This window comes from Brugia malayi (assembly GCF_000002995.4).
Source record: "Brugia malayi strain FR3 genome assembly, contig: Bm_v4_Chr1_scaffold_001, whole genome shotgun sequence".
Classification (NCBI taxonomy): domain Eukaryota; kingdom Metazoa; phylum Nematoda; class Chromadorea; order Rhabditida; family Onchocercidae; genus Brugia; species Brugia malayi.
Window position 1 is genome coordinate 8,106,070 of NW_025062475.1, and position 16,348 is coordinate 8,122,417.

The 16,348-nt window shown below is 32.0% G+C and overlaps 2 protein-coding genes across 5 annotated transcripts in view; both read right to left on the bottom strand.

The window, feature by feature from the left end:
- Window positions 1–1,330: 1,330 nt before the first annotated feature.
- Window positions 1,331–3,435, bottom strand: Bma-snt-2 (Uncharacterized protein; the record flags this gene model as incomplete). Its single annotated transcript, XM_001900455.1, has 7 exons — window positions 1,331–1,522; window positions 1,715–1,848; window positions 1,941–2,058; window positions 2,228–2,401; window positions 2,564–2,731; window positions 2,924–3,070; window positions 3,352–3,435. 7 exons carry the CDS (start codon window positions 3,433–3,435, stop codon window positions 1,331–1,333), a joined length of 1,017 nt encoding a protein of 338 aa, XP_001900490.1.
- A 2,932-nt stretch (window positions 3,436–6,367) lies between these two features.
- The window catches only part of Bma-unc-68 (Uncharacterized protein), a gene marked incomplete at both ends in the record, with an annotated part of 43,975 nt that continues 33,994 nt past the window's right edge, over window positions 6,368–16,348 (bottom strand). For all 4 annotated transcript variants that reach the window (XM_043077097.1, XM_043077098.1, XM_043077099.1 and 1 more), the window contains 28 exons: window positions 6,368–6,521; window positions 6,699–6,864; window positions 6,943–7,099; window positions 7,235–7,372; window positions 7,693–7,885; window positions 8,155–8,322; window positions 8,399–8,514; window positions 8,696–8,767; window positions 9,036–9,118; window positions 9,198–9,324; window positions 9,530–9,674; window positions 9,805–9,880; window positions 10,186–10,328; window positions 10,445–10,624; window positions 10,838–10,948; window positions 11,204–11,307; window positions 11,456–11,558; window positions 11,759–11,972; window positions 12,191–12,294; window positions 12,622–12,838; window positions 13,058–13,244; window positions 13,438–13,655; window positions 13,901–14,021; window positions 14,104–14,217; window positions 14,639–14,818; window positions 14,956–15,145; window positions 15,341–15,417; window positions 15,783–15,876. In XM_043077097.1, the coding sequence (XP_042933031.1) occupies window positions 6,368–6,521; window positions 6,699–6,864; window positions 6,943–7,099; window positions 7,235–7,372; window positions 7,693–7,885; window positions 8,155–8,322; window positions 8,399–8,514; window positions 8,696–8,767; window positions 9,036–9,118; window positions 9,198–9,324; window positions 9,530–9,674; window positions 9,805–9,880; window positions 10,186–10,328; window positions 10,445–10,624; window positions 10,838–10,948; window positions 11,204–11,307; window positions 11,456–11,558; window positions 11,759–11,972; window positions 12,191–12,294; window positions 12,622–12,838; window positions 13,058–13,244; window positions 13,438–13,655; window positions 13,901–14,021; window positions 14,104–14,217; window positions 14,639–14,818; window positions 14,956–15,145; window positions 15,341–15,417; window positions 15,783–15,876 (3,952 nt within the window). The remainder of the gene's footprint in view (window positions 6,522–6,698; window positions 6,865–6,942; window positions 7,100–7,234; window positions 7,373–7,692; window positions 7,886–8,154; window positions 8,323–8,398; window positions 8,515–8,695; window positions 8,768–9,035; window positions 9,119–9,197; window positions 9,325–9,529; window positions 9,675–9,804; window positions 9,881–10,185; window positions 10,329–10,444; window positions 10,625–10,837; window positions 10,949–11,203; window positions 11,308–11,455; window positions 11,559–11,758; window positions 11,973–12,190; window positions 12,295–12,621; window positions 12,839–13,057; window positions 13,245–13,437; window positions 13,656–13,900; window positions 14,022–14,103; window positions 14,218–14,638; window positions 14,819–14,955; window positions 15,146–15,340; window positions 15,418–15,782; window positions 15,877–16,348) is intronic.

Consider the following 16,348-nt stretch of genomic DNA (forward strand, 5'->3'; position numbering starts at 1 on the left):
AAGGGTGTGTCGTTGTAGAAACGCTGGATCAGAAATTTGTTAGGGGTGTCATGCGAAACCCGTGTCAAATCCGGTTTCCGTTTTCTTTGTTCGTGAATACATTGCTGCATACGATTACCTTAAGTTATAAATAAAACACAATTTTATGTGATTTGATTGCTAACAGTCAACGGAGAGGACTTTTCAGACTCACGGACGGATTCCATTTCGCAGGAAAGATAGAGTCATGGAAGTTTCCTTGAAATCAGTGTAGGAAAGTGAATTTCTCTTGATAAGTGACATCGGCTGTCATCTTTCACTAAGAATTTTTAATCGACGAAAAAAATCTTTTCTAAATGCATGTATGAGATTGATAATGATCTGTTTATTTTTCTTTATTTCTCAACACACAACAACAAACTGGGTAAATTAAAAACACTCCCAAGAAACACTCTCTGTTTTTTTTTTTTTTTTTTTGAAATTCAGAAATATTTGAAAATCAGTTTGCTTATAACATTTCTGAGGAGTATAATTCAAAAATAAGTCTTCAACAGACACTGTCAACTATAGACGTAAAACTTCCGAACTGGAAGTTGTAGGAGACGAAAACACATTCCGTTACATCCTCCACATTCAAAGAAAGGAAAACTGTGTAGAAATTTTTCTACACAAAAACTGGATGATGCTAGACAAAAAGTACTAAAGAAGAATTCAATGCAATTTAATTATATTTGCCGAAATTTAGAAAATAAGAACAACTTTATGTGAATTATCATGAACAACAAAATGTGCCTCAAATCTCAAGATGTACTTACTGTGATGATCAAACAATTTATTTCCATCAATTTATGCTTCAAATATTAGTGAAATTCTATTGCCTATTAGAAATTAAAGTTAATTAATTGTTTGAGACATCCAAGGGAAAATTGAAATATGTTAAATAAAGGTACTTTTTCAGTAGTAAAATAATACATTTCTTCTTAAAAAATGTTTGCATTGGATCGTTAAGGTAAAATAGAGCTGAAGTGGAATAACTGCATTCAAACTGAAAAAAGTTTAATTAAAAGCAACAGAAAAAATAAGCTTGCAATTAAAAAAGTAGGCACATAAAAGTTTATTCAAAATTAGTTCGAACTTTCTAATCAAAACTGTCAAATTTAAATATTTAAAACATTCTCGACATTCCTTATAAAGTCTAGAAAATTTTCAAAACGAACGAGATGACTTCTATATTCTGCTAATCTTAATCAAATTTACTTTCATGGCGCATCTTCTTGTTCGCTATATCATAACTTTTTACTGCTTATGTGTCTAAGAAATTATGATAAAGAAGACCTTTGTCGACAAGAAATCATGATTTCGGCTGTAAGGTATGCCAGTGAACAGCAGGTCTCTTGGTACACATCATTTCAAGCCATTGTTTCTGGCTGGTGATGCTAACTGTGAAGTCATTGAGAGATGGAGAGCCAAGCTTTACTTCTCCGATAAAGTCATTTTTACTCATCTTGTCATAATCCCAAACACTGATAACCAAATGCACTTTCTAAAAAAAATTTGCATGAAACTTACTAAAGTTTGATTGGACGTGTAATATGTATAATTCATAGTTCGTTTTTAGAGTAGTAGTAGTAGTAGTAGTAGTAGAAATAGGCCAATCAAAAAAATTATTTGTATCTTTTAGGATTATATACTTGAAAGCAGCTTAAAGCTTAAACTAAATCGAGTCCAAATTCACCTCCAATAATTCCTGTTCCAGTTTGAACTGAAAACTTTCGTTGTAATATGGATTCAGTGTTTTGTATTTTCGTGTTGTCTTCTTCTTTGATATCAATTTTCGTCCATTATACAAATGTAATTTGATAAATGGATCTAAAACTGGGCGCAAAAGTTGAAATTAGCAGTGAAACCAACGAAGTTGAGTTCCAGAAATCCTAAAGGCTTGAAATACTTTGATCACTAACCTGACAAACCTCCAACATCCATTTTCTTAAGATTTCGAGCTTCCATTATTGTTACAGTTAAAATCATTGTACTTGGCCGATATCGCAAAGAGAAGCAAAGATCACCAAGTCGTGACTCCTAAAGTGAAGTATTAAATTTCATTCAAATTCTTCCTGTATGGAACTGCCTTGTTCCTTCATCCAAACTATGCTTTGAGAAGCTCATTAATATTTTCGATAACTCGAAATGGAAGTCCTTAAATAGACTACTCTTTCTCAAGGCCTATATGGAATAGCTGAAAACTCACTGAGTTAGTTTCACATTCCGGAGGATTTAGTTGAGACCATTTCTCGACAGTAATACCAAAGTCAACTTTCTCTAGAGGTATTGACAGCTGACCAATTCGGTCATCCTTCCTTAATCGATCAAAATCGTATACAACCAATTGAAGTGTCTTACACTGAAGCTCCGTAAATGCTATCTATAAAGAAAACACTTGCCCAAGAAAAACATAGGATAAAAAATGCGCAACATCAGATTTAAAGAATTTTAAAATATTTTTAAAATTGTTAGTATTATTTTTTGTAGAATGGTATAACCTTATATTAAAAAGAACAGTTATATTGGAAAAGGGCACACTTACATGAAAGGCGAACATTTCATTAAAAATGGGGTTTAAGCATTTCCGCTTGATTTTTGTTTCAAATTTTGGCTTTCCTTCCGGAAGCAGATACAGTTTCACGTATGGATCTGACATTCCATTCCGATCCATTGCTGGCAATTCTTTACATTCAAAAATTGTTACTGCTAACTGCAATTTAAGTTTGCAGCATGTCATTTTTATGCTTTATAATATATTTAATAAAATGTCGCATAAGTCACAAAAATGAAGCATAGAGTTTCTGAGAAACTTATGGATTGCAATACTAAGTAGCAAAACAGTAATTTCAAGTAAATATTTAAGGTTCTCAACTACTGACAGTAAATAAAGTGAAAAGCTAACCTTGTTACTTCCAAAATCGTAGTCTAACTTGTAATGAATTTTACCAAATGAAAGTATGGCAGCATTCGATGAGACATTTGGCTGTCCGGAAATCTCATGTGATATGGCTGGTACTGGATCATTAAGAACTGCATTTTGCACAATGTGCTGGAAATAATGGTCAGGAAAGACTATTTGATAATGCTGCCAAAGAATTTACCGAAGAAAGTAATCATTTAGCAGAATGAGAAACATGAAAATACGACTAAGAATGAAAAATCTGGAATAGACAACAATAACTTGAGTCAAGAGTAAAAAATTAAATTTTGTAATTGGGATTTTTATTCATTCAATATCGTTAAAGCAATTTTCAAGTACTGAAAAGAACAGGAAATACTATAAACAAATATTTTAGCAAGATAATTTTCGTATAAAAAGTTAGAACTAACGATATGTGACTTCGATCGCCTGAAGCAGCAGGCGAATAAACGAAATATCGATGAGCATGGTGCTATGGCGCTTGCCCACATCATTAGTGTTCAGTAAAGAATATTGCTTTTCAATTGTCTTTATTAATATTTTTTGTTGACAGGTATCACCTCCATAAAATATGAAAATGCATTACAAGATGAAACATTACTTTGCAAATTCATATTTAATAGCAGTAAGAAACTAGAATGGGACTTTATCTGATTTCATTTGTTTGAATCTACCGGAAACCACCTGAAAATCCTTAAAAAATCAGTAACGATAGATTTTATTTGTAGATATCGTCAGTTCAGCACCCACAAGCTTTGAAGATTACAAAACTTAGACTTTCGACAAATCGTATTTAAAAATATTAACCGGTAATCATGTCATTAAATTTGAATTCATTATTTTATCTCGCCTAAAAAAATAGGTAACAGAAATTAGCGTCTGCACTTTTAGAAGCCAAAAGATTGTATAAGTAACATAAAATCCATAAAATTCCATAAAAATTATTAGTTATTAGATTTCTCAATTATTTATTAAGCTTTTCAGTTGTAATCTACTCATGTAGTGTTTGTTCATTAGTTTAGTAAAAGTATCTTTGCTTAGACTATTAAAAATTTTTCAATAATTTCCATACATAGTTCTATCACTAGGATTAACTAAACGTACAAATACTTTCAGGGCTGATTTCAATGAAACGCAAACGCTTAAAGGTAATCTAATAGCTGTGGGCTAGCACCGCAAATTCAGAAGTGATGTAGATGGCTCGACAGCTTGATGTGAAATATTCTATTGAAAGAAAAAAATTATCCTTCTGATTTGCCAAATCATTTCAAATTTATCATGATGTTATGAATAATTCTCACTTATTTCTCTTCGTATAGGTAAATTGCTGACCATAAATTTCAATTAATAATTAAGTAATTATATTCATCTATGCAATAAATGATATAGCTACATACAGCTATATCATTATTTAGCTATTCCTTAGAAAAGATATTTATTTATTCCTCGAAAGTTCAATTAACTCAGTTTTTTTAAAATAACATTGCGCTTCTAGTGGTTTCAGTGCGCCACAACGAGAAGCTTACAAATAAATATACAAGAAGGAGATTAATAACTGCGTAATCTCAATAGATTTCATTCACAATAATTGTGATCGAAATTATTATTAACACATGGAAAGCGTTTGAATCATACTTTCTAGACTTAAAATCAAGTATAATTCAATTAAAATCATAAAAATTAGCACAGATTTGCTAGCTTAATTTCCAATTAGAGTTCTATTAGTACCAGAGATTCGAAAAGTAAAATCATTTTACCAAATCAATAAATGTTTTGAAATCGAAAGTTTTCATCTTAAAGAGATAAAGAAGTCCGGTTTAATGAAAACCTCAAAGGAAGTGAGGAGGTGTTTTTGAACCAGAAGGCGATGATAAAAGCCACAGAAATATGAGCAGACATGAGAACAATAAGCAATGAGACAAAAGCAGAATGAATTGTTAGCTGCTTTATCAATATGCATGAGCAAGGTTAGGCAAGTTTTCAGTTTATCATTATCGGTTTTTGATGGCCAGTAGGTTAGGAAGGTAATCTCTCTTACGACCTTTCCCAACATTATCATTATTATTGACGTCTTCATCCTTTAAATAATATTCAGTGCAAAAAATGAAGAAATTAATGAATTCCATAAAAAAATGTGGAATTTCATATATGAAATTGAGAACTGTTTGCTATTCAAAGACAAAAATGGCGGAGTGGTGATGATAAATGGAAATAAATGCAAGCTGTATAAGCAAAAATGGAAATCCATTCCATCTGGTTTGATTTTTTGTTGCAAGATGCAAATTAAGTAAGGAGTAGAAACGGAAATTACTTTTCCACTACGGTAATTTCCTTTGGACAACATATTTCAAATAATCCTGATAGTGAATAATAAGCCCTTGCACTTGACTTACTAGTTTGATGATAAATTTGTCTTGTAACCTTACTATCTTTCACATCCTAACTGTTCTGTTTCATCTTTTTTTTTTTTTTTGTTTTTAATTCAATTCTGCGATTATCTCTGTATGTCATATGTTTCGCTCTGAAATGCAAAGCAGAAAAATGCAAGCGGTGAAGATGAGACACTGAATTCAACTCATCACATTTTCATCCTTTTCAACTTCTATTTGATCCTCATCGAATAAAGCAATGCGAGAATATCTGTTTGAGTAATTAGGTGAAAGTGACCAAAATTAATCAGTTACAACTCGAACTTCTAAATTTTTAAAGAAAATGAGGAATTAAAATTCGAACGGTTAGATTTATTCTTGCTATAACTCATACCGATTTTTTTTTTTTTTTGAATATTTCAGATTTTCAATTTAACAATTCACAACAATATTTATGAATGAATTTTTTATTTCACGTTTCTGTTTCAAACGCATTCTAATTGAATTTGTCTCAAAAGGACAAACAGAGAAGCAGTGCGTTCACGATTACAACAACGCTGCCAGATAACTAAACTAAATACTGAACAGGAATACATTGGACATAGATGAAGGTATGAGTGCACCTGCACATAAAGAAAACAGAACAAAATTGGAGAGAAGGCATATCAACGACAACATATCTTGCAAAGGCAAACGTTTATTCATCAGGACAAAACGAAATGGAGAAAAACAGCTTTTTTGAGATTTCAATTTGCCGTTCGGTAAAGGAAGTTTTTTTAAAAAAAATGAAATCTCTTTTTCTACAACGAAAAAGAGGTTTAAAGTCTAATTCAAAAATTTGAGTCAAAGCAGTGACTAATTTCTAAAAAACAAACAAACAGTCTTTAAATAAATGATACATTATGCAAAGCAGGATAATAAATTGAGATTTTCAAAAGACAGATTTCAACTAAGCATAAATAAGAATCTCAGATGTGATTCCAAAAAAAAGAATTGCCTTCAGGATTATATCAAATCTACTAGAAATGATTTTCGTTCGAATTTCAAAATTCGGGTCTTAAGATTGTAACAGTTGATCTTCGTACTGTTTCATGAAACACTCACCAACGGGAAAGAATTCCCAGTCACGATTATCGTATTTCTCTCGAACATATGTCTCCTGTCCTGTATATTCTGTTTCATCTTTGTTCACCAAATGTTGGAGGAAAAACCTGAAAATTTGGTAACTTTTAGTTCTGGAAACAGGAATGATATTGTTTGAATTCACTAAAGAATTCATTTATGTGTTCATCAACATGCGTTGAAAATTTGCTCGTATGTTTTAGAAGCAATTACTATAATTTTTCCCTTTCATTACATCAGCTAATTGTTAATGAAAAAAAACTTACAGATAATTAGCGAAATTGTGCTCTTTAGAGGTATGTATCTCGAAGCCACGCGGCAATCGATCAAATGTTTCCTTGCCAATATCACAAATAAAACAGGATGATTCCAATTTCTCAGTTGCTGATTCTTGTTGATCACGCAATTCACCAAATGCATCGATAATTAAGCCTGAAACATTTTGTTGACAACTGCATTGAAATAGTCGAATCATCAAAGGCTCCACTTTTAAATGAATAAATTCTCAACCTTGCATAATGGCAAGTAAAATAATGATAACGAAGAAGAAGAAGGAAATATCGTAAAGCATTCGCCAGTATTCCAAATCATCACCGTAAGGAGACTCCAATTCATCACCGATACCCCCGCCTGCGCGTACTCCAGCATAGAAATGATAAATGAAACACTGAAAGTTTTTAACAATAGTTTAACTTTGAGGAACTGTTTCTTTGAAATTGTATAAAAATATTAGTTTCGAAATTACGGTGTCAATAATACTATAACACAACTAATTTATGTTGTACATAAAATAAATAATTACCGTCAACATGTTATGGCATTTTCGGTCTGGTGGTTCTTCTCCTTCACCCTCTTGTACGTAAAACTTGCGAAAGAAATTAAATGCTAGCACAGTATACAAATAAACAACTACCAATGTCATCATGATTGTCAAAATTAACTGAAATAAATTAACTGTCAATTAATCATCTAACTCTCTAATTCAAACTTGGCTACATATTGAGAAAACTACCATATTTTGGATCTATTTCTTAATTAAATAAATTTTTGTCAACAACATTAGTCTACAGAACTTGTTTGAACCAAAGTAAATGCGAGAGTTCAGTTTTTAGATAACATACAACTGCCTTTAAATCGCACATTTGTGCTTAAGAAAATATTTTTTCAGATTAGGAAAAATGTTTCAAATATTTCAGTCTTTATGAGATGCCTTCTCATATTTTGCCATTTTACTCATTATTCTGGATAGAAACAAATTACCTGTTGCAAATTATGAGTAACAGATTGCAAAATGGCTTTCAACATGGGGAAAGAGAGTACCACATCTATCAGGTGAAAGGCATAGAAGAAAGGAGAAACGAAAACACCAAGAGCTGAGCAAAGCAAATAGTGGACACGATACAAGAATTGTCCATTTGTCAAAATCACTCCAAGCCACAGCCAACAAGCATATCTGAAAAAGAAAGTTACGATGTATTTCATTTTTTGTTTCTCATAATTGTTATTTCAAGAACTATGACTTTCTTTACGAAAAAATATGCTTTTAAAGAGTTTTTCTACTTTAAAGAAAAAAGGATAAAAAAACCTTAATTTTATAATTCATGCAAAGTATACAGTTTACATCTATAATTCGAAAGTTTCAAGGGAAGAAAATTAAATGAATAAAAAAATTACATGCAGTTAAAGCAAACGAAGAAAGAAGTATCAAGAACTCATGTTTACCTGTAATCAAACGAGGTGTCAGTTGCCGATTTATCTTCACCCAAGACTGTGACTAATGTTTCTTCATCAGTCTGGTCACGAAACTTTTGTCTTGTCTTCCGGCGAACAAATTTATCCCAGTATTTCATGGGAAATGATTTGGAGCTAATAACAATACGATCGATATACCTATGAAAAAAAAAAAAAGAGTTCAAAATCAAATTGCACGTCAACCACACTTATCCATACAAGAAAAATGTTTTACCAGAAGACAGTATTCGTCAAACTTCTTTCTTCATCATCATCTTCGGTAAGCCAACAGCCATCGAACATTAAACGCCGTGCGACTTCCTTCTCACGCTTAAAAGTTATGAGTGGGATCTGAAAATCCAATTCTGACATAAACCTAGAAGTCAAACAAAAACCACGACTTGAATTAATTTCTCAGTAATCAGCTGAGAAATATAAAAATCTATTTAAATTAATTTCTCAGTAATCAGCTGAGAAATATAAATGTTCGAGCTGAAAATCGAAATGTTTGAAATTAATCGAATTAAATGACCTTTAATTGATAAAACGATACCAACAAAGCAAATGATGCCACAGCATGCAGAACGCTTATCCAGTAGAGTAACTGAAAAAAAATTTTAATTTCATCATAATGTGAAAATTAAAGAAAAAAAAACTAGAGTTGACGTCATAGGCCTGACTGGATATAGAAAATTCTGAAACAAGTAAAATATTGCTTCCAAATCTTTCCTTTACTGTTGTTTAGATCAAATGGTTGATAGGGAAGATAAATGAATCAATAACAACATCAACGCAGTTTCATTACTTGTGATCTTTGAACAGTTTAACTAAGTTTAATAAGAGAATTTAAAATTCTGGAACGGAATAAAAACCTGTGCTAGCATCCATCCGGTCACTTCATACGATGTATATGGCAGTATCACTCCACTGATATAAACTGATTCCATATCATCATCTGTATTATATGAGTTCATTACATAACTCTTACAACTCAATACTTTATGGTGTTCACAGATATTTCTAGTATTACCTACCGGTATCATTTACTGATGTCACATTATCCGAAATTCGTATCCGATGAAAGAGTAAAATAACGTTGATGAAGAAAGCTAAATATAGTGTGGTTTTTTCAATTGTTTTGAAATTACGAGCCAGCATATTCTGAAAATTTGATGAGAAAAGAATGATTAAGATGTAATCGGTGAAGTCCATTTGAGTAATACATATACATGCAGTGCAACTGTCTCGAAAAATTTCATACAGAACTAAAGGAAATCTTAAGTGATTAATATTTCGCCACATATCAAAGTTCAAAAAAAAAAAAAAAAAAAAAAGAAAAAGAAAAGAAAAAATGAAATAAACACACAAGAAGCGATCCTCGGCTACGTGGAGGAATTTGTTCAGCAATTTTTGGCTCATAGTAATCGTTAATGCCATATTCCGATACTGTTGGTGAAAGTGCTTGATTATAGTGAACATCAGTGCCACTAAAGCTTTGGGTTTCATATAAACTGGAATAAAATAAAGTACAGCTTTGATTAAAAAAATGTACTAAATTTGATAATTATGACTATTTTAAGCTACTAGCATATTTTTTGATGAATGGTAGACAAGAAATTCTGCAAAGACGAAACGAATCACCTTGGACACTGCTGTGCAACCACAGACGGTTTCAAAACGGTTTTTGATTGTTGAACTGATGTCGGTGCAATCGTGGCTTAAATTTTTTGATTAAATAATTTAATAGTCGTATTATCCTTTATTATATATAAAAAGATTGCGCATTGTTGAAACAAACTGCTAACAGTAATAATTGTCAGGATATTCATTCGTTAAATCCATTTAATTACATTCCAGTCTACAAAATGTATTTACCACTTTCTACCCATTCTTATTCAATAACATAAAAATCAAAGTCATAAACTGATGTAAGAGATATAAGGTGTACATTTATATATACCAGTGGTTTGTCACCCGATATCAGTTAATTCATAGTGAAAAATTGTAGACATTTAAGCAAACCTTCAGTCTTTGATTGTGCTTGAAGTGTTGTTGACGCTTGGGCATCAGTAGGTGGTAAACGTACGCCAAACACATCGTAATTACAGGAACGACGATACTGTTGAAGGGATGGCCAAACTGGAGAAGTATGCTGCATGCCGGCGCTACAAGTATATGTTAATAAAACAGAGAGATAAATGGTTGAATCAAATGTTAAGACAGCCTTTTGATTTCCTTTTATCAATTGATCCAGAAGAAAACTTCATATACAAGTAACAACCTTTCAAGCATTGTTAATGCAGGTTGTTCTACCTCCAATTCATCACGATCCGGCGTCATCAAATAATAACCAAATCGTAACAAGGTACAGATGACCAGATAAATGAACATTGCTACTTTCACGGAAACTTTTGTTGATAAAGTGATAATGGCAAATACTAGCTGAGCCCATGTCATTGATCTAGAATTTCCACATCAAAATTCAGAGTAGTGATTTAAAATATATTTTATGATACTTGTTGACACTTCAAGTCATTATAACTGATTGATTTTTAATGCTTTGGTGGCTTTGCATGACAGGTTATCTAGACTTTTGTACTAAGCTTAGAAAATCATTTTTTTTAAAGAGCATAGATTTTCTGAAATGGTACTTACGAAAATGTCAATGAATCACCTGAGGGTAGCATTAGCTGTGTTAAATATTTTTTTTACATTTGCAGGCTTTAAAGCATTTGCCGCATTGACGCCATACGTGAATCCAGTTTTGAAGGTTGCCGAAATCTGTCTAGAAATGAAGAAAAAGATATAAGTTTCAATCATAGTTAATAATGAAGTTAAAAAAAAAAGAAAAACGAAGATACGATTATTTTTTCGAAATACGATTGTTTTAGTCATTAGAAGTTTACATCCAACTTTCAGTTCTCTAATCATAGTTAATGATGAAACTAAAGAAAAAAAGAAAAACGAGGATCTCAAAAATGTTAGAAAAGTGTCGATATGAGGTAAAGTAAATTAAATTTTGAGAGATTAAATTGCTTACGCGCCAGCTGAAGTTTGCTGTAGGAAATAATCACGCTGTTTCTTTGCTCGTTCAATTTTTGAATCCGCTATATCACCAGCACTGATTTCTGCTGCATGTTGCATCTAAATTTTATTTCTTATTTTTATGACCTATCGAGCAGAAACTTTTGAGGACATTGAATAAGTTCTGGGCTTAACACAATTTGAAAGTCAAACTACAGGAGTCACTACAAGAGAGAAGAAAAACAAAATTGATTTGCATAAAAGAAACCTCAAAAATAGTATCTTCACAAAAATTAATAAATGCCTCCAGTTTTCCTTGATCTCCACCATCATCCTGAAGCACGTTGAAAAGGAAAGAATTCTTGGAATCTCTGCAAACAATTATGAGTTACAGTTGCTTATAAATGTGAAATATGCTGAAGAAATGGACTATTTGAATTTTTGAAACTTGAAAAGCTTTTATTTCAGTTCCGATTTGGCATTATGAATATTAATCAAATACCAACCAATAAAATTCACTGATCAAAATTGAAATTCCTTAAAAATTCCATTATTTAATTCAAAAACTAACCTAATTTGTTGCTTACTCCATTGTTCCAACCACGATTCTTGAATCTCAAAATAGATTTTCTCTACTTTCTTGCTGGAACCCATTATTTCGATTCGACCCAAATAAGGATCGAAATACTCCAACAAACTGCTCGCTTGTTTGATTATTTTTTCCAGGCGTGGATCATTCGTGATATGCTCTTTGAGATTCGTAAGAAGTACAGCTACGTTGAAACCTAGTTATTTTATAAAGGTATTAAATTTCGATCTAATGTTTGGAACAGTTTCCGTCCTTCCGTATTCTGATTCCCAATTCATCGATACTAATAGTTAGTTGTTTTGATATTGAAACTTGTGCTTGTCAAAATTTCGGTATGAGTTAACTGAGCAACAAGTTCTGTTAGTAATCTGAAGAGGCATTTAATTAAATATAACACAATTGGATGCTACAAACCGATATCTCGGGCAGGATTGTGGAAACGTTCTGTGAATTCCATGTAATCTACTTTACCGTCATTATTCACATCTGTACACATCATTAGGTATGTTATTTCCTCACTGAAATAAAATCGAGTCATTTGGGTAAATTGGCTAGTTAAGACAATAAAATCAAGAAAACCGAATTTTTCGATAATCAGCAATGATTGCTCAGTGCAAAATTCATCTGAAATAGCACTATCCACTCAATTTGTCAATGAATCCACTTTTATCCAAAAATTTCTGATCTTAAAAAATATCCGTATTCTACAAAATGTTCGTTTTTCCTTACTGAGAGATATTTTGAATCATTTCAAAAACTGAGAAATGAATTAGTTTCAGCAACTATAAGAATAAGACATGCTCTTGATTTTAAACAGCTGGACTTCTTTAAAATTCGAAACTTACACGGAGTACATTTTCTGACTTTCCATAGCGCGCTGAAATTCTTTAGGTGATATCCAGCCATCACGGTTTGTATCGAAATCTTGGAATGCTTGTGACGTTGTTAAATCTTTCAACTTCAAGAACATATCCGAAAACTTCAATATCATTTCTACATTTTGCTCACTTTCAACTAATGCATCGACCATCTGTTTGCCAATGGAACCATTAAGTACATTTCCTAGAAATTTCAAAATCAATATTACTGAGTCCGAAAAAATTTTTTAAATGGAATAACATTCTATTTGCTTCATATTGCAAATTTTTCTCCTTTCCATTTTCCACAAAGACTTCATATTTGAATTTTTGGGTTTGAATTTTAACCTTCACAACAAATTAAACAACATTCTAATAGGCACTATTTTTTTGCATCGATATCTTATTAATTTTTAAAAATTACCCTCAAGCATAGATAACATCAATACAATCATATCCTTCTGCAGATTTAAAAATTCTCTTAATAATTCCAACTGCGTGCTATTTTTGTACAATTTCTCCATCATATGCGCAAAGAGAAAGAAGAATCCGTTGATAGCATCCCACAAACGAGAGTTTGCAAGTGTCATCTGATTTCCAGTACAGGGACCCTAAAATTCATTTATCAATTCTACTTCTTTTCGAGTTCCATTGAATCATGCAATGTATATCTTGCTAAGTACAAATCTTGTCATATACAGATCTTCTTAATTTATAAATTCCAGTTAATATCTAACATGAATAATTTCTCTGATTCTCCCTACAAAAAAGGAAAAAAAAAGTGGAAAGATAGAAGTTACATACCTGTATACTTTCTGTAAGTGTGTTGAATACCTGACTACACACATGAATAGCCCTCAGGAAATACTCCTTTCCACTCTCATCAATTACATCCTTGCTTGAATAGTGCCAATAGAAGTCCATCACTGATTCTTGCAACCTTAGCAAATAATCAACAGTACAGTTGATCAGATTTACACTTGTCGTATGTCCAGGTTGAGCTCGAAGATAATTTTGAAATTCTGAAGGAATAAATTTTGAAACAAGAACTGGACTATTCTGCAAATGCAAAGTTTATTTAACAGTTCAAGAATATAACCAAACTATAATTAACAGTTTGTGGACATATGAGGAGAGATGTAGATTGATTACATCACCTTTTAATTAATAATATCTTCAGTGGCTAACTTTTTATTTATTTCATTTATTTAGATCAAAAATTGTGTAACTAATGCAAGCAAATGAAACGATTACTTCAAAACATTACCTAAATTATGCCCTTCACAGGTTAGCTGTAGGAATCGGAAAAGACTACATGTAAATTCAGAATCATTTAGATTTTGGTTAGCAGCAGCAGCTAATTCAGCACCCATACCAAGACCCTCAGCCTGCAATTGAAATCGCTTTTAAAAAATAATATCAAAAATTTCAGGAAACAGGAAATAATTCGTAGGGTAGGGAAGGGTAAACCTTGATTTGTCGTTCATACATTTCAAGATTCAGCACACTGCACTTATTCATCAAACCAGCTAATGAAGTGAAGAAGCGAACATCCTTTTTTAGTTGCAGGTAATCGATCAACATCTGTAACGATTCTAGAGAATAATACTGCTGAAGAAGCTTTTATTTTTATAGCAAAAAAAACTATCATATTTTATAGTTTTATTTAGTGTTACTTATTGCTCATTATTTAAGTATTAGCAATACTTAAATAATGACTATGTTCCTCTAAACAGGTATGCCTAATTTTAGTTTCAGATCAGTTTGTGCATTAGTTACAATCTGAACTGGATGATTAATAGAAAACATTTAGTAATACCTTACTTCACCAATCTTAATTGAACACACATGGACTCAGCAGTTTAAGTCATATTGCTCTCTCAAAAGGCAAATTTCCTTAAAAGATACATAGATATCGTACATTCGAATTTTACATAATACTTGCGATAATTCCTACAATTTATGTCTATGTCCCTAAAATAATTTAAAACATTAACGGTGGAACCTCTTGAATTTTGCTATTTCCGCCATTGAGAAGATGAATGCCTAGTTGTAGGGCTTCTGCCACCATATCACTTGGTTCACCATTACTAGCAGACAAGTACATGAGACACATTATTGCTGCCCCGCGATCTGCCAGAACTGCTTGTTCTGCACGAAGCGCTTGCGATATTTCTTCTTTCTGCTGAAACACAGAAATTTACTTATAATGGCAAATACACTTATCTCTCACAAAATTACCAGATCCTGATAACCTTAATATACGAATCTGCTGCAATCAGTTCAATACTGCTAAATGACCATGGATACCGCAAAACTAACCGCCTGATCAAGCTCCCCCTCGTCGTCGCCTTCATCCTCATCTTCGATGTGTATCGATTTCGACATCACTTGAGCAAAATTCACAAACAGTGAATCATTAGCAATGGAGATCGTTTGACTCTGCTCACTTGTTGCTGCACGTTGGAAGCACTGAATTAGTTGTTTCAGTGGGTCTGGAAGAGCTTGAGGCCTAAAATTACTTGATTTGAAAACAACATGTGCAGTGACTATAATCTGCCAATTTTAAAGTAGTTCCTTTGATTGAACCTCATATTTTCAAAGTTACTTTTAGGATTCATTCACATTAGAAATTTTATAAAAGACATATTATCCGCCAAGTAATAAAAAATGAAAAAAACCAATCTGCCAATGCAAATAAACGAACTTTTCGTCTTTTTCGTCACTTAACACGTCCTCATCTCCAGATTTACTGTATGCTTGTTCTTGTTTTTCATCTTCTAACTACAAACAATTTTCTTTAAGATAAAGGCATTTTATTGAATTCATTTTTCCTGTTTATTCGCTTCGTCTTATAGAGGTAAAAATTTATTGCAGTAGGAATAATGATTAGTACACAGTACTGAACTACAGTCGGATCAATACAGTAGTTAGATAATACAGCAGTTAGACGATCTGAAACCCTAACAACCTAATGAAATTAGAAGCGGAATTTTGAGCTAGTAATTTGAACCTTTTAATATATCGATGCATCACGTAGAAGAAAGCTCTAGTAGTCTTGATGCCTACAATATTACCAGATCCAGTCACTTAATTCGAATATTTATGATTTTAATATCACAAAAATTAAAATTATTAAGATTACTAACTGTAAGCTCCTTGATCAATGCATCTTGTCCAACATCTTCATCTTCCAGCCAAAGTTTGTTAAAGGCCGGCAGGAAGAAATTGATAGCTCGATGTCTGGAAAGTTCCAAATTTTAACATAGTATAAACATAAATTCCAATTGTTTTGACACTTTTGAAATCAAATGATTCAAACGAAATAAATTGATTCAAATAAAGTAAATTAAGCAAAGCTTTCAAGAGAACATAGGAAACCTAAGATTGACAAGTTAAATACATATTTTGTTTGAAAGTTGAAACAAATGACATCATGCATGTAGCAGAAATCTAAGCGTAACTCAACTTCTTATCTAGCAAACTTCAACGAAAATTTCATATCGGAAGGAAATGCTGCTCGTGTTCGTTACACATATAAATGAAAACCGAAATTTTCAAAAAAGAACTTAATAAAAAAAAACAAAAATGTTAGAAATTGTCATGTAACGAATACTGCAAATCGGTTTTTTAGTTCATGCGCTTTTGAGAATGAAATGTAATAATGTAATCCGCTTATTTCGAATGGGTCATAATGTCATTCTGGAAATTTCAA